Source organism: Pipra filicauda, unplaced genomic scaffold (assembly GCF_003945595.2).
Source record: "Pipra filicauda isolate LSUMZ 115617 unplaced genomic scaffold, ASM394559v2 scaffold176_size3548034_pilon, whole genome shotgun sequence".
In the NCBI taxonomy this organism is placed as follows: Eukaryota; Metazoa; Chordata; class Aves; order Passeriformes; family Pipridae; genus Pipra; species Pipra filicauda.
In genome coordinates, this window is record NW_024104283.1 from 1,858,847 (window position 1) to 1,884,442 (window position 25,596).

The following is a 25,596-nucleotide window of genomic DNA, read 5'->3' on the forward strand; positions in this document are numbered from 1 at the left end:
AGCAGCTTCTCCAGCCCGCCCAGCCCCGGCGGCTCCCCCCATCGGGGCGGCTCCTGCGCGGCACCGCCCGCCCATGGGCGGGCAGTGCTGTGCCGTGCGGTTTGGTTGAGGCTCCCTGCGTGTGTCTATAACTTTGTGTTGCTGCCGGTGGTTGTTAGGAGGAGGGATGTGGAAGTCGGCGGTTAGCAGGGTGACAGGCTGCTCGGGCGGGCTGCGGCGGCGGACGGGCTGGGCGCGGGCGGATCGCTTGCCTCTCGCCGGCTGCTCGCAGGGAGAGCGGGCTCTGTGCCGTTTTCCCTTCCTTCGCCTTTAAAGGGAAGGCTCTTCGGAGCTGAAGGCGCAGGAGCAGGAACCATGCAGCAGCACTGCTTCTTCCTCCCGTGAATTCGGATCTCGATTGCTGCCTGTGTGGAGGTGGCTGTCGATCCAGCACCCCCCGCTGCCTCCCGCCCCTCCCGATGTGGCTTTCCCTGCCTCGTCTGCCTGCGCTTTTTAAATGACTTAAGTGAAGGGGGGAAAAACTGTCAAGATGGCAGCAGCAGGAGCAAGGAGGTTATGAATGTGGTGTTGATGCTGGAACAAAACCTATTCTCTTTGGCAGCCCTAGGGAGGGCTTAAAGCTTCTGGACCTGTTGGAAGACTGGCGATTTGTTCCCGTTCTGTTTGCTTTTTCCCTGCGAGAAGAAGGATTTGTTATTATTATTTTTAACCGACCAGCTCCTGGGGTGGCCTTCTCCTGCCCCCTGCTCCGTCGGCTGAGAGATTTTTGGGGGTTGCTTGCGTGTGGCTTGGGGCACCGCAAAGTGACAGGCTTACGCTAGTGTGCAGTTGGATGTATGCTAAGACTTCGGCTCCCTTTAGGGCGTTCTGAAGAAGGAAAAAGTCTTCGGCGTAATCCGAAGGACCCCTCTCCCTGCCCTTCTGCCGAGGGAGGGCGCAAAGGACCACCCCCCCAAAAGGCAAGATATCTGCGGAAGCGCCGGGGAGCGAGCTCGGGGGCGTGGGGGGGGTCCTCTCCTGGCTGGATATAGCGCGGTTCCTGCTGGAGCTACTTCTGCATCCGCATGGAGTGAAACATAAACAAACGCACACACGCATCGCGGGAAGCGGCCGCCGCTCCGCCGGCGCGGAGGGCAGCGCCGCGGGCACCTCCGGCACCGCCCGGCCCGCGCTGCCAGCCCTGCGCGGCTGCTCCGGCTCCTAATCTGATTTTTTTTTTTTTCTTATCTCTCCCTCCCCTTTTCTCTCCCCGCTCGCAGCTCCGGCGTGCGCATCGCCCGCGGGGAGCGGGGCTCGGGGCGCAGCGGAGAGCCGGCCAGCCCTTAGCGGAGCGCGGCATGCCCGCCCGGCGTCCCCGCGCCTGCTAGGCTCCCGTCGGCACCGAGGAGGCGGCGGAGGAGGAGCGGGGTCGGCGGCCACCCGCCCGCCCCGTCGCAGCGCCCCGCAGCCGCCCGCGGGGGAGGCCAAGATGGCAGAGGCGTCGCCCCCCGCCCCGCTTTCACCCCTGGACGTGGAGCTGGACCCCGAGTTCGAGCCGCAGAGCCGCCCCCGCTCCTGTACCTGGCCCCTGCAGAGGCCCGAGCTGCAGGCCAGCCCAGCCAAGCCTGCCGGCGAGCCGACCGCCGACGCCGCCTCCATGATCCCCGAGGAGGAGGACGACGAGGAGGAGGGGGGCGGCTCGGCCATGACCGTCGGGAGCGCGGCCCCGGCCGGCGGAGAAGCGGCGGCGGCGGCCACCGCCGTGCCGGAGGAGGCGGCGCGGCTGCTGGCCCCGCTGCCCGGAGGCGGCCCGGAGGGGCCGAGCCTCTCGCCGGGGGGAGCGGCGGCGGCGGGCGGCGGGGGGCTGAGCGGGGGCCCGGCGGCGGCGCCGAGGAAGTGCTCGTCGAGGCGCAACGCGTGGGGCAACCTCTCCTACGCGGACCTCATCACCCGTGCCATCGAGAGCTCCCCGGAGAAGCGCCTCACCCTCTCCCAGATCTACGACTGGATGGTCCGCTGCGTGCCCTACTTCAAGGACAAGGGCGACAGCAACAGCTCGGCCGGCTGGAAGGTGAGGCGGGATCCCGGGGCCGCGGCGAAGTCGCCGCGCCGCCCCGACGGGCGCGCTGCCCGCGGAGGATGCGGAGCGGAGCGGGGTGTCAGCGGCTGTCCCCGACGGCAGCCGGCCGGGCTCTGGTGCTGGCCCTGCTGGTGGTGGTCGCCCTGTCGCCTTTGCTTTTTTTAAGGGAGGGGGTAAGAAAAGTTTTGTCTCTTTCCTGTTGCTATGTGCAAGCGGTGAGGGCTCCTGACTCAGGGGGCTGGGGAGACGCTGGAGCGGAGCTGGCTTCTCTGGTGCACAAGCACGCAAGCAGGGAAAGAGAAAGAGAGAGGGGGAAAAAGTATTTTTAGGGTGTGTGGGTTTTGTTCTACCTTTTTTTTTTTTTTAAAAGTTATAGTTACCTTTGGTGTAACTCATGCTGGAAATAAGCAGAGTTGCTTTTATGCGTGGTCAATTTGAGTCTCTAAGCTCAAATACAGAACGACTTCTGTTATTTTTGTCAAGAAAAACCCCGATGGTTTCCCCACACGTTCCTCAAAGGCAATAGAGGGAAATTCGTGTCTTGACATTTCTTCATAAAGTTAATCAAAGCATGGAGTTATTGGCTGTTCAGCCACGGGAGTGCTTGGTTTGTGACTTCTGCAGTGCCAGTGTATGAGGGCACCGTCTACTGATAGCCCAGTATTTTCTGTCCAGCACTGCGACAGTGAGCAGCTGAGATTACTACCATTTTAATAAGTGAGGAAAAAAAAAATAAATCTGTTTTTGTGGCTTGTTTACTCACCGCGTGCGAAAGCACGTTGCAGGCAGGCAGGGTTTTACCCTCAAGACAAAGTGTAATAAGGCCTACCAGAAGCTGGTGCTGCACGTAAATCACATTGAAGCGATTTCCAGAACTGCTTTTTTCTTCTCCTTTTCCATGTCCATCTACTAGTGTCTGTTGGACGCTGAAATGTCACGTACTTGCAGCTATATAGAAATGCAGGTGCTGCTTGATATCGGTACTGTTTGCAGAAGGAAATCCCGGTATGGTTCAGTTGCTGCTGAGGGCCGATACTGGCAGCGTCTGACACTGAGTTTTTGAATGGATGGCTGAAGGCAAATTTGCCTGGAAGTTCTGTTGTTTTACAGAGAAATCAATTTTGAATCTTTTTAGCTTTGGACCAGGTGATAACTTACAGTATACAAATTGGTCACAAATACTGTATAGATGAAACATTTCAGGCAGGTTCTGTACTAGCAGCCCTGTCTCGTATTTGGTGCCTGAGTAGGACTTGGTGTTAGGAATTGAAGTGAAGCTGTATGATTTTTACCTCCCAAATGAAGCATTTCACTGACAGACTTGTCTCAGGCTGGGGAAAATATAAACACAAAGTTTATTGGTGGCGTAGCTGGTTCAAGACAAGTCTTTTAAAAATACAGATCCTTTTTGCAGCTTTTGCATCTGTATTAGGTGTTGGATTTTGATCTGACTTTACAAGTGCAACATGGAGTGCAATAAAGGGTTACATCTTCCAATGACAGCCCGTGCCTTCATAACTTGTTTGATTTCACGCAGAATCAGTGGCTTTAGATGTCAGCTGCTATGACAAATCGAGCCTTTTTATCTGGTACTTTGAATTTTCAGTAAATTTTTGATACCCAATTCAAACAGCGACATTGAACAATGGAGCTCAGACTGTTTCTTCTGATTTTGGTGGCAAAACTCCCTTTCACTTAAGCAGAAGCAGGATCTGGGCCATAATGTGAAGTGCTTACATTGATTAGTATCCTTAATACAGTCACAATTTTTCTGACAATTTATACTGTTAATTTGGTATTGATTCCTTTGCTGAGCAGCATTAACTGGTACTTGGAGCTAATTAAAATGTTAAAAACTTGGATCCCTTGAGATTCTTCTGATATAATTTAGTTCAGAAGTTTCTCACAAGCCTTTAGGATGACCTTTCTCAGGAGATGCAAGCACACTGGTAGCAGAAAATTCTGCCTCTAATGACTGTGAACTGTTTCTGGAAGTTAGGGTAAGGTACTGGATCGTGTTAACGGTGGGTGCAGTTGTGCGTGGGTGGTAGGGGTGTACTGGAAGGGGCAAAGGGAAGGTCAGGAGCTAATAATTTGCCAGGCATCCAAAACTGCAAAATTTAATTCCTTGGCAGGGCTAGAGTTTCTTTTAAAGTATGCATATACATGCAGAAGAGGACTATTTCAGTTTCTTGGCTGGAACATAGATTAGTTTGTGCAGAGGCAACACTCTTAAATAGAGACTCCATCTTAGTCTTCTGATGCTAAAACACATTATTTGTTATTATCATCTTTGTTTCCCTCACAGGTAATGAATACAGCTTTTCAGAGACCAATGTCAGCTTTTCACATTAGACTTTTTCAGATTGCTAGTTACACCGAGACTTTAAATGAACAGAAGATAGTTCTGTATTAGAAGGCTTTTTTTGTGTGTGTGTCTTAATTCAGAATATTTTTACACAGCTAAGTTCGTTGTTGAAGGCAGCAAGCCCATTTAATGATATTCTGCTCTGGCACTGAGTGGGGAAAACTGTTATTTTAAACAAAGGGAAGAAGAGAACTTGGTCTTATTATCTTATGTATTATTATATATGAAATATTAATACTGTTTTCAGTGAGATGTGCTGAATGCCATAATCCGTAAACATAACTGGGATTATATTCCTCAAAACAATTATTTTAAGAGCTATAAATGAAAGTTACAACTATCACTTTTTTTTTTTCTGCCTAGGGCATTAAAGCAGAAGTGACTATTTCAGATATGGTTACGAAGGCGTATATTACGTTTCCGCTAATTCAGATAAGGTTTGCCCAATACACTCCCCTCCAACAATCTTCTTTGCTCACCCCTCTCCGTGGCCCCGGTGGGACATTGGTTAACCTAATAGTGTCTGACAGCTAACTGGGGCAGTAGTTTATGGTGCATTGCTGTAGAGCGGGCATGCTCTGGACACCGTTGTGTACCCAGGGCAGCCTGGTTTAGTAGAATCTCCTACACTTCCAAACCACTGTGGAGGGTTTCGATGGGTGTTTCAATATCCGCTTCTGTCTTGAACACTTAAGGAGGGTCAGTATTTATGTTTATGAACACGGGAGTGGTGAAATGATCTGAGGGTGAGCTGGTTTCACCTTTGTGAAATGTACTATGCCAGGTGACTGTTCCAGGTACTTACTTCAGCAGAGCTCCTCGATGACCGACCAGCTCTATCCGTCTTTCCGAATTCAGGTATCTGTTACCCTTATCGATATCCTGCAGTCACAAAATTAGTATGCTGACTTAAAAAACAAGTTTTACCCTCCAAATATTTAGGGTGCAGCACTCCACTTTAATAATCCTGAAATAGAAAACTGAAACACCCATGTGTATAGTAGAGGTGCCCGGTTTCACTATTGCTTAAGTAATTCCATATCTCTTCCCAGAATGTTATTTTGTAATTTCTTGTAGCACTATCTTGTGAAACAGACTTTTCTACATGAAGAGTACACTAGGGGGACTATTTTCCTCTTTGTCGAGCGTTATGGCAAGACTATGAATCTTGTCCTTTATACACAGATACCAGCAATTCCCAAATTTCAATGCAGCTGATTTGCTTTGATTTGTTTTTCATGTCAGAAGCGTATTTTGTTTTACACCTGTTGCATTCATCTTCCCCATGAAAGATAAACACTAGCTGCTGGGATATTAACTTTGAAGGGGGGAGATTTTTGTAAACTTCGTGCACGGACATTCTCTCATTCCTCACCTTGTTTTATTGGCCAGTATGTACCAAAGGGCTGCAGTCCCTTCAGTGTAGCAAATTCATGAGTCTCTTCTCTAATTATTGAGACTTGAAAAGGCTTGAGAAATTTGCCAGCAATGTAGACAGATGTCTAAATCTGTTAACCAGATGCTGATACACGAGATGTGTCTGACTTTTTTTATCGTCTTTTTGCAAAGGATGTGAGAAGGAAGCAACACCAGTCTCTGTTCCTATTTCTCCTTTCTTGGTGTGCCACACGATGTCTTTATCAGGAGTGGCAATGTAAAACATCAGTTTGTTTTTTTTTTCTCTGCTGTCATTCTTAATTTTATTTTTTAATTTAAAGATTCTGTTTCCCAGTTAACTGCAAGTAAGAATATTTTTCCAGCCTTCTATTGTATTCTTACTTTTCTTTTTTTAAAATATATTTTTGAGCTGCCTTGTTCATCTGTACAGAAGGGTTTGGGTTACAAACTGTAGCCTGGTAATTTAAAGTTTTGATCTACCAAAGAGAGCATAGGTTTAAGCATGTGAATGGATCCTTGAGACTTCACTGGGATTACTTGTGTGCTTAAACTTACTGCTTAAGCATCTTACCTGATCAAAGCCTTACTATGTTGTGCTTTAACAAAATACGCAGTAACATCTGCAAGTGAATTTTGTGCTGAGCAATGTAGAGAGATGTGCGGTTCTAGCAGTTGAAACTGCTAGATAACAAGCTTCTTGCATCAAAGAGGAGTATACTTGAGTATCACGGTAACAAATAACTTTTTAAACTTTTCAGTAGAAACTATGTGTAGATATTAGTGCACATTATTATTTTATATCTGTAATGTACATCAAAGATCTCACTTTTCCCCAGCTTGTGCATGCAGGTGACAGATATTAGAGCAGTACACGAGAGACCTAGTAGCTCACCCAGAATCATTGACATTGTTTGATGCACAGTGTGACAGTGAGGAGCACCTCTGCTGAAGGACTTGTTAAATGCAGACATAAACACGTCGCCTTGGTGAATGTCATCAGCTGCAAAGAGTCACAGGCTCTGGTAAACTTAACTTTTGACATGAACGGGAAACCTCCAGTCAACGATGCTGGATAGTATTGCTGTCAGGTAGATCTGCTTGATAAATGCTGGAATCAATGTTCCTCAGTTCTTCAGAGACAGAAGGTTACCTAAAACAGTCATGCAACATTGACATTGTCTGTAATATAGGTTTATTAGTGTCAATATTTGAGCATATTTAAAATAGGAAGCTTGAGAGTCAGCGGTTGGCTCTTACACTTACCTGTGTGTTTGAAAGTACGCAGTTAATGCTAATAAAAATTAAATCACCTTAGTGGCATTTATATCCATTGTATTGTATTGGCTTGAACAAACACTGTCTGAGGCTATCAGGCTGTGGAGGAGAGATGTCCTGCCACTGCTGCCCTGGGACGTCCATTCTCTGCCTGGTTTTGTCCTGGTGAAGCAAGCAGTGTCTTACATGCGAGGCCATTTTGTATTCGGGTCATTTTGGTGGTGCTATGCTACTTTGCTGTAATCCTGGGAGATTAGGGGAGGCTGGGCACGTGCTGGTGCATTTAGAAAGGCGAGTGATTAGGGTTAGCTGGGTGGTTTTGTGAAAGCTCTTTGTGCTGACGTGGACAAAGTAGAAACCCAGAGTTGGTGGTGTCCCTTGCAGAAGGCAGGCAGGACTGGGGCAGCCCCCACCACATCCCCCTGCAGTGGCTGGGTGGTTTTCAGCAAACTTGCCTGGAGTAGATGGGGTGAACAAGTATGAAATCACCCCAGAAAATTACAATGGGTGTGCTGGGTTCAAAGGGAGGCCGAAGGGATTGCCTTGGAGATAAGGAAAAACTGAGGATAAACAGCCAGAGCATTTCTCTAGGTGGCAGCCTCCTAAAGGTGCCCTGCTAGATTTTGGCAGCCAGCTATTTTGCGAGGAAGTATGGAAAAATCTTTTGTGAGGATTGTTCTTTATTTACAATGCAATTAAAGTGGGTCTCGGTGTAGTGGCGACTTGCCAAGGGAGAAACTGTTTGAAAGTGTTTCCAAATGCAAGTTGCTACTTAAACTGAAGTCTCTGCATGTTCTTGTTTCTCTCCCACTTTTTTAAAAACATTGTTACTATCTCTGTCACAGAAAACGTGCCCAAGGGCAGGGTTACAAAACGGCGATGTTCATTTGTTCTAAAGGCAGGAGGCCTTCCGCATTTGGAGGCACTGTCTCTGGAGAAGGGCAAGATCTGAGCATTCTCCTGCTGCTGTTTCATTCCCCTTGCCACAGTAACCTGTGGCTTCCCACTCGGCTCTGAAAACGGACTGTGGCCTGGCCAGGTCCTGGGACAGGAGGCACATCCAGGTCCTGCAGCACGTAGTGAGGATCTTGATAAAAGCCTGCCTGATAACAGAGGGCTCGGGGAGCTGCAGGGTTTTGGGGGTTCTTGGTGGTGTTTTTTGTTGTTGTTGTTGTGGGTTGTTTTTGGGTTTTTTTGTGGCTTTTCTTGGGGCTGACAATACCTGTGTAGTGCAGCAGTTCAGGAGCAAAATGAAGTGTTCAAGTAATATGCATAGTAATGCAGTTTTTGGTATTGCTGGCTCAGCACACCATGAGTTAAGTGAAAATTATACTTAACCTTTTATTTACTCTTTTTTTGTGTGTTTCTATAAACTTAGACTGTTCTGTTACAGTTTCCTGAGCATTGCCACACACTAAGCTTGGAAAATGAGGTGCATTTAGCCAATTTATGGCCTGACATATGTTAATTAACATTAATTACCTGCTTGAATAGTCCATTTAGCACTTATTATTAAAAAGTGGCTTGTCTACAGAAGGGGATTTTCCTTCAGAGTGAGATGTTTTGTTCTGACTTGCTTCAGATGAAGTCAGGATGGGGTATCCTGTGCTTCTGCATGGCTGTACCAGTTTCCTGATGTTCCAGTTGTGCTTGTGGGATATGATTGCACCACTGACAGGCACCAACTCCTTCCCCATGTGTATTTGACATTTATTTGACAACAGCTTAGCTTCCCAAGCAAACCATCATGTTTCCAAGCATTTTTTGCTGGTGGTAGGTACAGCTCTTGCTTGTCCATTTGAGGCAGCAGAGAAAGAGCCATGCTTCTCAGCTTGCAAGGAACTGCAGGGACACCTGGAGCCCTGTGGTGATGTGACCCCAGCCCCTGTTTGGGGTGGAGAGGTGGGAAAAGCTCAGGTGTGCAAGGCTGGAGGGGGTTTTTAGGAGTTGCTGGGGCACACTGTGGTGCGCTGCAGGGAGGGTGTCTTCAGCTCTGTGTGGTCGAGGATGACGGACCTTGAGGCTCCCACAGCCTTTGAGAGGAGGCCACTACTGGAGTGGAGTGTGGTCTGCAGCCACAGCAGGTTATGTCTTGCTGTATTCATCAGTTACGTTACCTAGGTTATCTCCGGGGCAATGTGTTGGGCAAGGGTTGTCACAGATCATTGGTCTAAAACCTGTGAGATGAGAGGATTAAAAAGCAGAGAGCACTTGTTCAATTTCCAAATATCAATATTAAAAAAAAGAAAAAAGAAAAAAATCCATTTCTCAATTTCCCATCCTCCAGTTTCTCATTCCTGTCTTGGGAGACTCCTGGGATGTCAGGTCCTACTTCACCTTCTCCATCCTTCCGTTTGTTACACCAGTGGGAGGGCTTGCACGGTGCATGGGGTACCTCTGTGGGAAATGGAGGGCTAGCTGGTGGCTGTGCAGGACATGTGGCACAGAGTAGCTGCATTTCAGCTGGGGATACAGTGTAGAGACAATTAGGCTACAGGACTGATGAAAAGCAATTTCAGGGCGATGTAAGGAGTTGGGAACAAGTGAGTGATTGCATTAGCGCTCTGCCTCATCCTTGTTGTGAAATAGCTAGGAAGCTGCCTTCCAGTGGGGCTGAGGAGCATTGCAGTGTCGCCATTGCTTTTTGCCAGTGGTTCCTCCTGATGCTGTGTGTGGCTGTGAGGTCCAGGAGGAGTCCCTCTTATTCTGCAAAGCCAGAGTCCTTTCTCTGAGCCCCATCCCCCTTGCACGTTTTTTCAAGAGCTGATATGCTCATAATGCTCCTGTTTATTTGAGGTAATGTAAGGGAGGTCAGGAGTTAACAACATTGTTGTGTTGTCAGTAACTCTGCGTGTGTGTGTTCTACCTGGACTTTACTTACTGGGGCCATTTTCTTTATCTCTACACTGGTACCTATTAAAAATAAAGGCTATTTAAATACTTTTACTGGTCTCAAACACCTTTGTAAGATTTCACTGACAGAGAAATGCCTTTCTGGGGATTTGTACGGGTAAAGAAATGCCTTGTGAAAATTAGCTCCTTTAAAAGACTTGTGCTAACAAATTGAATGGATTGCTTGCTCTCTTGCAATGTGCTGCATACTTTAGGGCTGAATTATGGAATGATGGGTTCTCACTTGAACGTGTTCATTTGGCAAGGTATTATTTTGCTTTTCTTAGTTGTTTTTTTCCCTGATGGTGAAGTTGCCACTCGCTACATGTAAAGGGGTGTGGAAGGGCTGTGCATGCTGGGACAGAAGGGGAGAGGCAGCCCAGAGGAACTGATGGAGGAAGGTCCACTTAAAGCAAGGAAGATAATGTGCAGCACTGACAGGGTGTTGTCAGGACCTTTGCAGTGTGTGTCTCTAGTTTTGGGGGGCAGGAGGCTGCCAGCAGTGGGTGTGGGGCTCTACCTGTGCAACCCAGGGCTGCTGTACACCTGAGTGCTGCCGACCGGTCAGGTGCGTTTCCAGGGGGTGAGTCACTGGATCACACCACTTGTGCATCCCTTCACCCACTGCCCGTGCTGAGGTGAAGGGTGGATCTCTGCTGACGTCTCCACACCAAAATCCAGTTGAGAGCTTCAGAATGAGGGCAGGAGGCGGGAGTGCTGTCAAAGGACCCATTTTTCTCCTTTGACGCCTACCTCTCGGTCTGCCTTCACACTCTATTGTGCTGTGGGTCTGCCTGGGGGCTGCTCATAACCCAGCCCTCAGCCTTGCAGTGTCTTCAGGCCAGCCTGCCTCCCCATCCCTGGTTTTCCAAGATCTTCGTCTCTCTCTAGGGAGCAGTGGAGGCCATGGCAATCCCGGGACTCAGTCCTAAGAAAAAGTTTTCAGTAGGTTTGCTGGCTCCTGAGACACGTGAGCAGAAAAGGGCAAGTCCGGGCTGCTTGCCAGCACTTGAACGTGGAAGTAACATCTGCTTATCCCAACCCCAGAGGAGTGGGAGACAGCAGATAAGTCGGAAGACTGATGAGGACAGATGACAGTCTGCTGTGGGAGGACAGATGACGGTCTGCTGTGGGAGGACAGATAGAGGAGCACCCAAAAACATCGGCATAAGTCTGCTTGGGCTTCACTCTGCCTCCTGGCTGCTGTGACTGCTCACTTCGGAGTGGGAATGAAAACTGGTTTACATGGATGCAGCCCAGTTTATGACAGTGCAACTTTCATGTGTAGCTGAAGTAAAGAGGGCAGGGACTGAATCTCGTCCCTGCTAAAGGCCAAGTTAAACAGCATCGAGGCTCTCGTATGAAACTGCAGCATCATGCATTTGCATTAGTGCAAGGCAGACTCAAACCAACAGGGCTTAAAATCCCAATTGCAGCTGAGCCTGGGTTCCCTGTGAGGACTGAGCATGATCAGGGAATGTTAGTAATACTGTTACACTTGAGTAAACAAAGCTTTATTTAAAAATGTATTAATTACCTAATAATACTCTAATACAAGCTACTGTCTTAGTCTAGACAGCCAATACCTCTGAATTTGTAGACAATTTGCCCTTATAACTTAGTTTTTTCTCACATTGTTCCATGTTGGTTTCTACACTTTTTCCAAAATAGGATACGGAAGAATAAATGTGTTATTTCAAAGAAATAATTTTAGGATATGGGCTGAATTCCAGAGCCATATTTGTTTTAACTAGAATGTGGACTGAATTATCTTGATATATACTCAGTGGTCAGTCCTCTTAAATCCTGCTGTATTTGTTTTGGTTTTTTTTTCTCTCCATACTATCTCTTTAAATACCTATTTCAGCTCTCCAAAGACAGATTGTGACCAAAGTTAACCCCATTTGCTCACACGAAATTTGCAATGTACATTTAAATGCGAGACTTAATCCAGATCAAAAGTTTCTGACTTTGTGTGAACCCCAATCTTGTGTAAATATATTTGCTGGTACTTCGTGGAGAATTTATCAGTTTCATATATTAAGTTCTAGATGTGCTTAGTACGTAAAATTTGGCATCTGATAAGTGAGAACAGTGCTCAAGAAAGAATGTCTTTTTGCCAGACTCACAGGCTCCCACATTAGCACCTTTTTTGCTGATTGATTTTGTGCTGAGAGCAGTGGTGTTGTTTCCTGAAAGCCTATAACCTACTGTTTTTGAAAACTGCTGTGGACCTTGACTAATTTTCAGAGAATGTTTTTTTCCAAGAATTCGTAGGAGAAGGTGACACCGGTTCAAGTCATGTCGTGAGATGCTTGTAAGCTGAGACATGTAGAGCTGCTGTCCCTGTTTTTGTGCAACACCACCTATTGTGCTTAACAGTTTCGCTGAGTGTGGGAGCCCAAAACCATTTGTTTGAGATGTTAGGTTTCAGAGTGAATGGTGCTTCTTTAAGTATCCATCAAGACCTACAATGGGAGGCTGCTGATCCTACAATGCCTTTGTAGAAGAACAACATTGGCACCGATAATGATCATGCCACTGAGGAGCTGTGAAAACTGGCTTTTGCTTAGCCTCAGCCATATATCTGTCTCAGGTAAGTGGGCCACGTCTAAAACCTTTGATGTACAAATGGAAGCCATGTCAGAGTTCTGCATGAATTCGGCCAGAGGTTTTCCGTCTAGTTTGTGCAGCAGCCAAAAGCTCTGAACCTAATACTGTGTTCATCATGATGTTGACAGTGTGATTTTCTCTTCCCATAGCATGTTGAGACTTATTTCTTGCCCCATTGCTCTTACATCCTGATTAATGCACAGGAAGAATACTTCTGATTAAAATTTACTGGAAGGTTTGCATGCTTTGGGTAGGAGAGAAATCTTTTATGAGGAACTGTTCTTTATAAAGCCATGGGCAAGGGAGCTGTGTGCTTAAGAAGGTATTTGAAAATCAATAGTGAGACCATTTTCCATACAAAAAGGAGGGGAAGTGTATAGGACATAAGGTAGTGGCATACGGGGCTGGGAGGAGGAAGGATTCTATGAGCTAGCAGTGGGGAGTAAATCAACCTGATGTATGTTCATAGACATCTGATGTCTACTGGGCCTAGTGGGGTAGCTCAAAGCAGGTGGAAGAAGCATACTGTTTACCTAATTAGAAACATAAATAAAATCTTTCCAACATTTTTCTAAATTAAAATGCATTTGAAGCATATGTCAGACTTCTCACATCCAGGAAAGATCTCTTAAAACCCTGCCGTTTCTCAGGGAGGCTGTTTCTAGCCCACCTTCTTCAGGGCTCTGCCAGGTAACAAGTCTTCCTGTTTAAAAGATGTAGTGGGATGTGCCTTAGCAGCTGGAAGGAAATGTTAGGGTTCTCTCTGAGCGCACGTGTACTCCTTTTTAATCAGTGGGAAAAGGCTCTATTGTTTGAGACTACAGACCAGGGAATTGGAACAACCAAAGAAAATTATCATGGCTGAAATCATTGAAGATAGGATTTCACATCTGTGTATTTATTGAGGAGTCGGTGATGATGGGAAGCAGGGCCTGGGATGCAGTTACAGTCAGAGCACCTCCATATCTCCAGTGTATTTTAAGACATCAAGGAGACAAAGATGATGCTAATTGCAAGAGAAACTACTTAACTGCTTTGTATTATGTGTGAAATGAAGGGGGAATAACGCTGATTGAATGACCTATTTTGACTTTCTCAGTATAATATGTTTAATGTTTTAGTCTTTTTCTGGACAGTGAATTATAATTTTATCAAATCCTGCTGGAAATGAATGTTGCTGGGCAGAGTATTTTATCCTCACAGTTTTAACCGCAAAGTTACATCTTGCTTCTTGACTTGGCGGATGGAGTTTTCTCTTTCAGCTGGAAAGGGCTTTTGCCATGCAACACAGTGACAGTAGTCCTTTTTGCTTTATACAAAATATGGACCTGTCAGGAAGAATATAAAATAGGGCACTGAAGGAGTCTAATTTAGAAGGAGAAAGGGCATAAATCTCCACCTCTCTCTGATGAAGGCCAAAGTACAGCAAAAGCACTTCCCTACTTGTAAAATGCCAGATGCCAAATGTAAAATACCAGAGAAGTTGTTCTGTTAAAGGCACAGCTATATCTAACCTCCTTAGAAGCTTTTCAACTTTGTTTTTAGTACGTAAGGGGATTCTTAGATGATGAAGCAGCTCTGTTAGGGTCTTCTCTGCTTATTGTGCTGTTACAGAAATGGTTTGCTGTTTTGGACCAGTGTCAGGCAGAATAATACTGAATAAGTCCCAGATGAATGTGGGTGGTGAAAAGAGAAAAATAATTTCAAATAAAGAGGAGTATTATCAACTGAACAGCCAGTGTTGATCCTATGGTACTCAAAAATGAAAGCACGAAAGAGTCTTTTTTTTTTTTTATTTTTTAAAAAGATAGGAAATCTTAGCTGAAAAATCTGTTCTGACCACAGTTTGATACCTTACTTCAACTTACAGCTAATTGGCATTGGTGCAGCAGTGCTGTGAAGCATTGAGAAGGAAAACAGAAGTAGAAACAAGCCTCCCGAACTTGAGAGGATCTTCAGATTCTTTGTCCATTTTGGACAGCATGACCTGTAGCATCACTTGCAGCTGCTGGATCCAAGAGTAAAAATAGTGAAAAGAACACTGATTTTGCCAGGATAAAATGTTCATTTTGGGGTTTTCCAACAGCCATGTCAGGACTTAACCATGGCAAAAGCTTCTCACACGTCATTTTTATTCAGGCTTGTACTATGCATGTGGAGGGGCAATGTTCTCTAATTGAAGGAAAGAAATGAGGGGAAAAGTAGTAAATTGAGAAATAGTGTGGTTTTGGTGTCCTCTCAGCCTGAAGGAAAAACACTTTGCTTGAACAGTATGATAGGAGCTGTTAGAGAAATTAAGTGTAGATCTCCTTCAATTGTAGTTGAATCATGACATCTTACTAAATTGTTCCAGTTTTGAGTGCCTGCTTTCTGGTTTGACATTTTTGTTGGGTGGTTGTTGGTTGTGTTTGGGTTTTTTGTCTGTTGGTTTGCTTGTTTAAAAAAAACCAGCTCTGCATGGCCTGAGGGAGAGCTGATAGTTTCCTTATTTTTTACAGGAAACTCTATCAAGTATCAAACTACCAATTCTTCCAGGTGGTTACAGACCGGGAGGGCCAGCAGCTTTCTCCCTAGAAGTACCGTGATACAGAGGGTGGGTTTGAGCAATTCCAGTTGATGGGTTTTTCCCATTTTCTAGGAGCTGCCAAGATTTTGCATGGCTTGACCACTAGCTGCAGATCACTGGAGTATCTCTGTGGATAGTTCTCACTGTTTAGTGAAGTGCCAAGCAGAAGTTCGACTAAATAAGAGCGTTCTTTATTTACACAAAAATCTACACTGAAAAAATGTTTCAATATAAAAGGCAAGTGCTCAGGAAGTACAAAATGTCAGAAATAAAGTTGCTTCTAATACCTGAAATTACTTCTCATGCTGGCTATAACACTGTCATTAGTAGGGAGCTCACACACTATATCCGCCCCCAGTCTTCTTGTCAGGTTGGATGCTTCAAGTGGTACTCAGGGTTTCAGCTCATCCCCCATGCTCTCTGTGTCAGCCCTGTGCCATATTTGTTGCACTTATCTCTGAGTAAAGAAATACACCCTTCCCAGTGTATCATTTGCCCCCCACTGTCCGTAGGCTTCCCTGATGAACACTGTCCCATTCCCATATCTTCTTCTCCCCTCCCCAAGGTTCTTACCTTCTGTTCTCTCACCCCAGCCTCCTTTCCTGCAGTTCCCAGTCCTGCTCCATGCATCCCTCTTTCTTTTTCCTGTGATCTTCCACCCCTCTTTATGTCCTCTCTTGATTTCCATATCTGTTCTGCTTGTCCAGCTTGTCTGTTTTTTTGTCCAGCTCTCTATTTCACATTTCTCCCTGCCCCAGGATTACATATTTCCTGTGTCTTGCCTATCCTGGACCACTTATCCTGTTTCTAATCCCAGTTCAGTTCAGGTTTGCAAAGTTATTAGTGATGGTGAACAAACAGTGTTTTATAGTAGGAAGTGTTGGACAATAAGAGGTGTAGGTGGGGCTCACGGCACCACCTATAATTTAGAACATTGTTTATATTTTTTAACTAATCCACCCTTAGGTAAGCAGTCCTGGTGCTGTCAGCATGCAAATCCTTAGTCATTTGGATAATCCTATTCCTTCTGCTGATACCAAATACTGAGAGGTTGTTCATTTGTGTAAGAGATGGAGGGTCCTGCCTTTAGAAGGACTTGGATCTCTTACTGCTGCATGGCCTGACCTTGACACCAAACAGTGTCTGAGACTGTACAGTTCATAGGGTTACTGAGCTGTCTCTAAAATATTTAATGGTATGTGTAGTAATTGCTCTTATTTCCATTATGAGGGGCTGTTCCGTTTTTCTTCCCTCTCGATGGGAAGAGAGGAGACATACAAGTTCCTCACTGACAATACATAAGGCATAAAAGTGTATAGTCCATAGTCACACCATATTCTGCATCCTCTAGTAGGGACCCTCTGACTTGGTGGATTTAGACTGGAAAATATAAAGACACAGTTGACTTTTCCTGATATAGCTCCATGGTTTTCTTGTATCTTCTGCCTCTGCTGCTAACTTCATGCCCAGTTGTTAGTAGTTCTTGTAAAATGCCTTGATGTCTAGGTGGGAAGCCGATCACAGTTTTTTGTTATCAGAAGAAAGTCATACTGAATTGTTGCTTAAAATTGCAAGGTGTTGTCTTGGAGTGTGGGAGAATGGACACCTTTGCTGCTTTCACTGGATGTGACTTAGCTTCTATCATAGTCAGTTGGCATCTTCTAATGGATTTGGTGCTATCTAGACCAAGTAATTTAATGGTGTGAATAACCTTTTATTGACCTGTTGCAAAGCTTACGCATAGAGCGTGTAGTTATGAGTCCCTTGTTCCTTTGTGATTAAGTTCAAAACTTTAATCAGGTAGCAGTGTGTCCTGTCCTCTTTCCATTGCAGTAAAGGGTATGCAAACACACATTGCAGCAAATAGTGCAAAGGCAAATCTAGCATATCCTGCTTTTTGTCCTGCAAGATAATCTGCAGTTTGTTCTCCACCACTGCTCCATGAGCCATTTTGGCAGCTTGGTGGGCTGAGGGATTCACTTGTGGTGCCTGATGCCTTTCAGGTGCAGCACTTCAGTTTCCTAGGCTGTTGATAAAAGCTGTTCAGTCACAGCTCTCTGGGTCACAATGTATGGGGATTTTTTGATGTTTGTGATGACCTTGTGGGGGGAATTAGAGTGGATGTAATGTTCCCAAGAATTGGAGACGCCTGTGCCATTGAGCTGGTGCACGTTGCTGAATCAATTACTAGCATTGGTAGAATTTTGCTTTAGGGGAACCTTGCAGCTACATCACAGTCTTGTTATTAATAGATTATTGTTAATTGGTTTTAATACAGAACCAGATATTTTTCAGGGAGGAGGGACCTCAAATAGTTGGTCTCTGTGAAGTATTTTCCCATTATGCAACACCGTTGCAGCGCATGCCCTGGCACTGTATCTTGCTTTTGGTTTTGGGAAATTTTTATTAGCTCCTGTGTGGAAATACATGTTTGGTATAGAATGGTCATCCTCAGACATGGAACTGTGGTATGGTACCTTGACCTCCTCCAAAGCCATCAGTGACAAATAAAACTCTCAGCATGGAGATCTAACTTTTTTGTAATGCGTTGAATCACAGTAAGGGGATTCAGGCTGCTGTGACATAAGCCCATGGTGAGCTTTTGCAGAAGTACTTCCCAATGAACCCATGCAGCCCCCGATCTAAATCCATGTCACCAGCCTCTCCTGCACCCATCGCAGTCAGTTAACTGTGTTTGCAATGGACTGTCAAAGTGTTGCATTTAATTCAAGTGTGGGTAGAGTTTTCCTCGAAATGCCTGTGTAGCGTTAAGCCAGTTAGGAGTTACAAATGTAAATATGTTTACACAAAAAAAGAGGAATGCATGAAAGTTGACATTGCTTAAGCAGCCAAAAGCAGTGTGATTATATGCCAGAGGGACACTGAAAATGTCGGTTGCCAGAGTGGGCTTCCAGAAGTAAATCCCAACCAGAAGTGCTTGCAGTCCCTGCCTTCAGATGCAGTGTCTGCTACATCTGCTGAGGTGACATGGGGGAGAGGGCTCAGGAGTCCATGGGCATCCTTGTAGAGTTTTATTGGGAAGTTTGAAATGCTGAAGAGAAGCGTCAGCTGTATCTGAACGGGTCCTTGTTTCAGGTTTTCCCAGGCAGTAGCAATATATCTGGCAATCAAGTGATTTCTAATGTTAGTGTTTCATAACTGAAAGTTGGGCATTTTTCACAAGCTGTCCTATTTTGGGTTGTGAGCACGGGCACACGCACACCCCTCGCACACCCCCCACACGCTCCCCCAGCACATTGTTTACTTCCTCTGTGAGTTCTGGGACATTCAGTACTAAGGAGCATGATACGCTTGCATAAACACCCCAGCCAGATTTATCTCTCAAGCCTATCTTTCCTTTCCCATCTTGGAAAGTGATTAATCTGCAGCACACATTTTGTTCTTTGATTGCAGGGCATTATTCTGTAATCATTTACAGTTTTGTAGAGCCGTAGCAGTGACTTGATGGAGTATTTCTGTCATGTAGCCGGCACTGTTGGCTGAAGCTTTAGCCACATAATGCAGAGGGAGCATTATCGTGAGTCTCTGTGTCATGTTAAAAGAGTTTTGTCTTTACCTTCTGTGGTTTCTGCACATTTAAAAACATCCAAATGTAAAGTTTTTTATATCAAATTTAAAGGGCAGGTGTGTACAACAGTACATGCTGGGGGCTGGTTTTTAGGTTTTAGGAACAGCATGCTGGCTGCCAGCTGAGGTTTTCCTTTGCATTTATGGAGAGTGGAGGAGTTTAAATGACTTTTGTTTTCCATGCTGCAGCTCGTGTGTTGAAGCCTGCATCAGTTAGAATTGGGCAACTCATGTAGATACAATAATTGTACATATTTCTTAGTGTGGAAAACAAAAAAAGTGAAGGTGAATCAGAAAATCTGTGCTGTATGTACTGCATCGAAGCTTTTCTATGTGCCCTTTGTGTATTTTGTTTGTTTTCCAGTGTTCAAGGAAAGGAGGCAAGAGAGGTAACAACCTTGAGTGAACAGGCTGTGGGGTTGAGATAAGGCTGTTGAGGAGAGGGTTTTTTTTGATTCAAGTGTCCATGCTGTAAACCACTTCTTTCAGCAGAATGGTGTGAAAAGTAGGTAGAAAAAATTCAAAGAAAACCATACACCTTTGGCTTCTGACATGTTGGTAAGTTTCTTTTTTGCAATATATATGCACCTTTCTGTCCTACAGAGGAAGAGTTTTTAATGGTCCAGAAGCGGCTGGGCTTTGTCTAGTCACCCATGCCAGTGAGCATCTTTTTCCAAAGACTCTCAGAAACCTGGCTCACACCATGTTGGACAAAGCATTTTCTGTCACCTTATGACAAATCAACGTCCTGTAGTTAAAAGACAGAAGCCACAACACCACGGTACTGTATGCAAAGATCGGGAAAAAATGAGGACATTGCAGGTACAGCACGTCTGTTGAATGAGATGTCCGGAGGATCCCGTACCAGAAGACAAGACAACAAAATCTTCCAACAACTTTCCTTGTCAGTCTGATCTTGAGGGCAGGGCAAAGGAGGGGGGGTTTCCTCTGACTACAAATCCATCAGTTGTTTTAAATGGGCAGATGTCAGAAGAGTACCCTGCTCTGCTTTGGGGACCTGAGAATGCTGGGCCAGGAGGAGCACCAGCTTCAATTCTCCAGCAGTGGGCTTTGGAGCAGGGAGAACAGGCAGCACAGACCAGTAGTAACAGTTAATGGCCCCCTGATTTATTGATGTATAGGAGTATCTTGAGCATCTGATCACAGATTTCATTTTTCCATCCTAGAAGTGTAAATGCCTGAATTCTAAATTAAGGGGAACTTAAAAGCAAGGAGAAGGAAGTCTAAGGCTCTTTTGAAGCAGCAACTGTTTAGGAAAACTACCAAATTATGTAAGGAAATGAGAGGTTCAGAGTATGTGCCTTTATAGAGGTATCCAACTGCTTGGTTGTGCTCAAACCCAGGATTAAGGTAGCTGTCCTGTGGTTGTTGGAAGGAAACATTTCACCTGAGATTGTGAACTTGCACCATCTTCACTTCAATGGGAAAAGGCCTTTGCTTGGGTTGTGTTTGAGGATGGAGCTGGGTAAATAATATTTTTCTGTGGTTGAAAATTAGTAGCAATGGTAAGAATCTTAGCAATAGGCAATTTTTCTTAGCATCTGAGAAAGACCAAAATTACACAGACTGGTGTCAGACACTTCCCTCACTGAGTGTTCCCCTGAAACTAAATGGAGCTGCTGCTCGTCTTCTGATGTGACTTCAGTTGTGCAGCTGATTTTAAGCACTGGTAAATGAGCGGAAGTGACTTCTAATAGGAGGCAGAATGGAGTGCAGTGCTGCCAAAATGCAGCCTCACAGCACTAGTGCTTGTGCCCTTTTGGGGTGGGTTGTGATCCAGCTTCAGGACTTGAATAATTTGTGTCCATTGCCCAGCAGTTGGAGCTTCCTCTTGCTGAGCTTGGATGCATGCCATGGGGTCACGGAGTCTGGGTTCAGCTTTGCTCACCCCAAATCCCTTATCACCTAAAAATTAGTTGTAGAAGTTGTATTTGTTTTCCTTTAACAGCAAGAGATGAAACTCTTTAATCTCTGTTGTTTATATTGCTGTCCGCAGAAAGATTTCTAGGACATGCTGGGTTCAGTACAAAGGAGCTTCACACTGAAAAGTTGAGGCCCCATTCCATCAGGCAGAAAGGAGCCTTTGCCTCAGTGTGGGTTAATTATTTAATAGCCAGCTGAGTAGGCAGGATGATCATGTACAAGAAATGAGGCTGCTCAACTCTGTCCAGAATAATGTTTTGGGGAGTTAGGGGTGCTTTTGCTTAGCCCTCCAGAACTGTCAGAGCTAATGTCATGCTGAAGTTATGAATCATGCAAAAGCTTAGGGAGGAAAAGAAGCTTTGGGCTTGAACACTTTCAATTTTGGAAGAATACATGCACTGAGAGCAAGATCCTCATGAGTGGAACGTGTGCTTCTAAGGGAGGTTTTGGATAAGGACCAGGTGCTGGGAACATCTCTCGGAATATCCCAACCACTTGCAGAGCTTCTGCTTGGAGCTCAGCTAAAAACTTAGTGTGACCAGGCAGGTGTCTGTTCCTGTATACAGCCCCCTCAGCTCTGTAATTGTGGTGTTAACACTTTACCTCCGCACTTGCCTGGTGTCAAGGTGGATGAAAACAAAGTGTGTTTGCTTGAGAAAGACCCTTTTCCAAGCTGGGCATTTTATCTTCTTCCAGTGCAGCTAAAAAACAGGTGTGGTGTTCTTCACCCAAGGAGTTTGCTTTTAGACAGAGTAAGATCCACCACTGCTAAGTGTAGCTGTTGCACACCTGCACAATTTTTTCCCTAAATTGTGAGGCATCAGAGATGAAGTCCTGTTTATAGGTCATCCACAAGGGAAACTGGATGTTAAATTCTAAACTTCTAACTGGAGTAATATTTTACTTCTTAATTTCATGCTAGAGGTCTTGAAAGCACCTCCTGTGCAATGTAAAACTGGGCCCAGAGAAAGGAAATGAAATCAGAAATGGAGAAAAGTTATTTTAATCATAAATAGTTGTGGTAGAAAGGTAGATGTTTATATGTGCAATAGTACAGTACCTACTTTGTGTATTTTAGGAGAACTTGAGAATAGCAGCTGCACTGAAATACTTGACAGTGAAGTCAAATATAGTTTAGGTTAAAAAAAAAAAGTCTCTGGGGAGGGTGGATTTTGCAGCGTGAAACCTGTCAGTGTTATCTCTGCCGCGTGGCACAGAACAGCCAGAGAACAGCCTGTGACTCTGGCGCTTGTTTGCGAACGTGCAGTTCCCGTAATGGGATACGTCCCCCTCCTATCAGTGTGGTATTGTGCCTGGGTAAACCTCCCCGCCTCTCAAATTTTCCCGAGAACCACATTAGGCTGACAGCCTTGTTTCTCCAAAGGCTTCCTTTTCTGGGGTGTCACTGATTTTGCAGCCGATGGACCTGTTGAGTTTCAGATCTACAGGGCTCAGAAGAAGCAAAGCTGCAGCTAGAGCTCTTGCTAATGTGCTGAGGTCAAAAGGATCAAAACCTAAATTAAGTTTGTCCCTGAAATTTGGCTGTGAATCACAAATTCAGGAAGTTGTACATGAAAATCAGTCTGGGTAGTGTTTCTTTCTTAAGTGATCTTCAGCTAAAAATAATGTATTGTGCTATAGTTATAAATAATATGGGTTGGGTTTTTTTTTTCTTCCCCTGTCTAATTAAATTGTTACTCTTGCCACAACGAAAGGAAAGGGAAAAGATAATAACATGAATCTGGTTGAACAAGTACGTAGCTTGCAGGTTTCAGCTAGAATGTTTGCAGCTGCAGCTGGTGCTGAACCTTACACTCATGCATTTAATTGTCAAAATGAAAATAGCATGCTCTGGAGAGATCAACAGTGGTTTCTGTGTGTCCATCATTTGGGAAACCCTTTTGAAAGCTCGCCCAAAGTGGGTTTCCTTTGCACCATCAAAAAACAGAAAAAAAGAATTTTTTTTCTTCTTCCTTTTTTTTTTTTTTCCCCCTTTGCAGGTAACTGCAGTGGTTTTTGTAAAATTGTGGTTGAACTGCATGGTAGGGTGTTTTGATGGGCTCTGGTGTCCTATTAAAGTGATCACAGATAGCTCTGCCATTTTAGAGTGACACTTTGGCAGGTTTGTTGCAGGTACATAGTGGATAAAGCTGGAAAAAAGACCTTTTCTGCATCTTGGCCATGGTACTGAGATTCTCTTTGAAAGCCAAGTGGGCAACCTGGCCATGGCCATCTGCCTACTGAACAGTAGGGCCGGCCAGCAGCCTGGCAAGACAGTATTTATCACATCTATTGCTGCTGCTGCATTAGTGTCCAGGAAAGTTTTGTGTATTTTGCTGCTTAGGCTTGTCGGTGGCTGCTGGGGCCTTTTAACAGTGTTCAGGGTTTGTGGTGGATTCTGGGGGCCATGGGAGAGGCCATTAACAAGGTTCGGCTCCTTGGAGAGCAACGATAATGGCCAGTGAAAGCAGTAATCCCAGAAGCCTAAGGGGATAATGACAGGCAATAACATGGCTGCCAAACTTTAAGCTTAATCACAACATCTTTCAGGTGTTCAGAGAGTTATTTTTCTCAAAGAAGGCCATGGTGAGGGAAAAAGAAGGGTTATACAAAGCAGGGTACCACAGAGAAGCTGGCCTGTGTGGGTGATAGAGCTGGGCACAGGCTCAGAGATTTATTGCGCTGAAATTTGCTGTCACTCAAAAAAAAAAGAAAAAAGGCAGTGAGGCAGCTGCGTTATTTCACTGGCAGTGATGCAATGCCGGTGACACACCAGGACGGGACGGACCAGCACGCTCTGTGACAGCACAGCATGTACATGGTGTCACCCGAGCTGCACCCCCCCAGCCAACAGCTTCAACTAAGTGCCAGCACTTCGTCCACTGCTTCATTTTCAAGCCAATATTTATATATAACAACTGGAAGCAAGGTCTTGGAAGTAACACATAGTGACTCCACATGTACAATTTCCAAAACACCCCCTTTGCCCCTCCTATTTGCTGTGCTTTAGGGGGTTTGAGACTTTTTTTCTAAATTTATTTTATTACAGTGCAGTCAAGGCATTTACTAATTTCTCATTCACTTGTCAACTGCTTGGCAAGAGGGAAAATCTCATAGGAAAACACCATGGTTTTTGATAAGGTTGTAAACAGAAAGCAGAAAAGCAGAAATCCTGGTGTTGGTTTTAATGTTTACTGCATCATCCTGAAGTTTTCTGCTGCCCCCCAGAAGTTAGTGATGGCACAGGCAAAAAGAATATTGTCATATTGAAAAGAAAGACCCAAAAAGAAGAAACTTAAGCATTCTTTGAAGAAAAAAATTGCAAAGGGGGTGAGGAAGAAAGCTGGTGAATAAGTGTGTTTGTGTTTGTTTAAGGAATTGAATGGGTAGCAAATACTTTTCTGTGTGTGTGGAAAATATGAGTTGGCTTTTGCAATAGCATTTTATGGGAAGAAAGATCAAGGGTTCAGGAGATGAAATACTTATTCATAAAATGTAGGGAGCAAAGACAAGCTACTTGTTGTGCTTCTGCCCATTTGCTGTAAGTCCAATCTAGCTGAATCATTTCTAGGAATGGAGTGGGAACTGGATTTCCAGCCTCCTCTCTATCCTTGGCTTCTCTCTTGCATGGCTGCCACTGATTAGTACTTGTTGTACAGATCTTTGTGTGGAGGGTATGTTCCTGTCCACTTCGCTGCTAAAGCTTTTACCGCCTTGGGATCTAAGCACAATCCACTTGAACCTGGATTAAAAGAGCCAATTTGTTTTATGGAGGCTTTTTAACAGCTATCAGGCAGAAGCTGACCCGGGTAGGATTTTGACCCGATGCTGGAGAAATGAAAGGCCCTTCCCCACTACTGATCTATTGCCACGCTCTGTGGGTGGTTTCTGACACAAGCAAACCCAACCCAAGCATTTTCTCTGGTGTTTGAGGTCTTCCAAAAGGCTGAAGATGTATGATCTGCCACATGAAGCTGCAGGTGTAATATTTATTAGTTAGGTGAATGTGATATTTTATTTGTGTATCGGAAGAAAATCGGGATTAGGCTGCACAGGCTGGTTGCCTGAAGGTTTTTGCTGTCTGCTCTCCCATTCTGTGCTGCTAAGATGATTTCAGCTCTGCTCAGCTGCTGTGCTGTGCATATAGGTGTGTGCCAGGTCGGTACAGCAACCTGGGCTAGATTGCCACGCTGTTCTGTGCCCAGCATTGTTTAATCTGGCACCTTCCCAGCTCACCTTAAACATTGCTGCATGCCTAAAGTTAGTGTGGCTCGGCAAGGCTGTGCCACAGAGGGGCCTGGTGGTGGTTTCCCCCTCTTTTCAATAAGTGTAATGGGAGTGGGACTTAAAATAGCTGTTCAGAATTTTTTTGAGAACTTTGAGAGGGTGTGAGCCCCTGTGCTTTCCATGGGTTTCAGGGCAAGCTGATGCCACATCCAAGAACTGAAGTTTGTCTGCCCGTCAGGAGGCAAAGGGGCTGGGCTGGTGCCTTACGGGGTGAGTTTGAATCGGTTTGGTTAAAAAAAGTGACTGTAGTTATCTTGGGGATTAATATAAATAATTTTGGTTGTTAACTAGCAAGTTTTAGTATTCTGTATTTTTTAACTTTGAATATGAGTCAGCAGTGCCCTGGCAGCCAGGAGGACCAGCTGTGTCCTGGGGGACATCAGGCGAAGCATCACCAGCTGGTTGAGGGACGGGATTGTCCAGCTCTGCTCTGCACTGGTGCAGCCTCATCTTGAATATTGTGTGTAGTTTTGGGCACCAAAATATAAGAAAGATATAAAGCTATTAGAGAGTGTCCAAAGGAGGGCGCTGAGGTGAAGGGCCTTGAGGGGAAGCCATGTGAGGAGTGGCTAAGGTCACTTGGTCTGTTCAGCCTGGAGAAGAGGA

General features: G+C 45.2%; 1 protein-coding gene across 1 annotated transcript in view; it reads left to right on the forward strand.

The window, feature by feature from the left end:
* The first annotated feature begins 1,261 nt into the window (after positions 1-1,261).
* The window catches only part of FOXO3 (forkhead box O3), a 90,847-nt gene continuing 66,512 nt past the window's right edge, over positions 1,262-25,596 (forward strand). Inside the window, exon 1 of the mRNA XM_027747914.2 lies at positions 1,262-2,050. Coding sequence (XP_027603715.2) covers positions 1,469-2,050 — 582 coding nt within the window. The 5' untranslated portion in view covers positions 1,262-1,468. The remainder of the gene's footprint in view (positions 2,051-25,596) is intronic.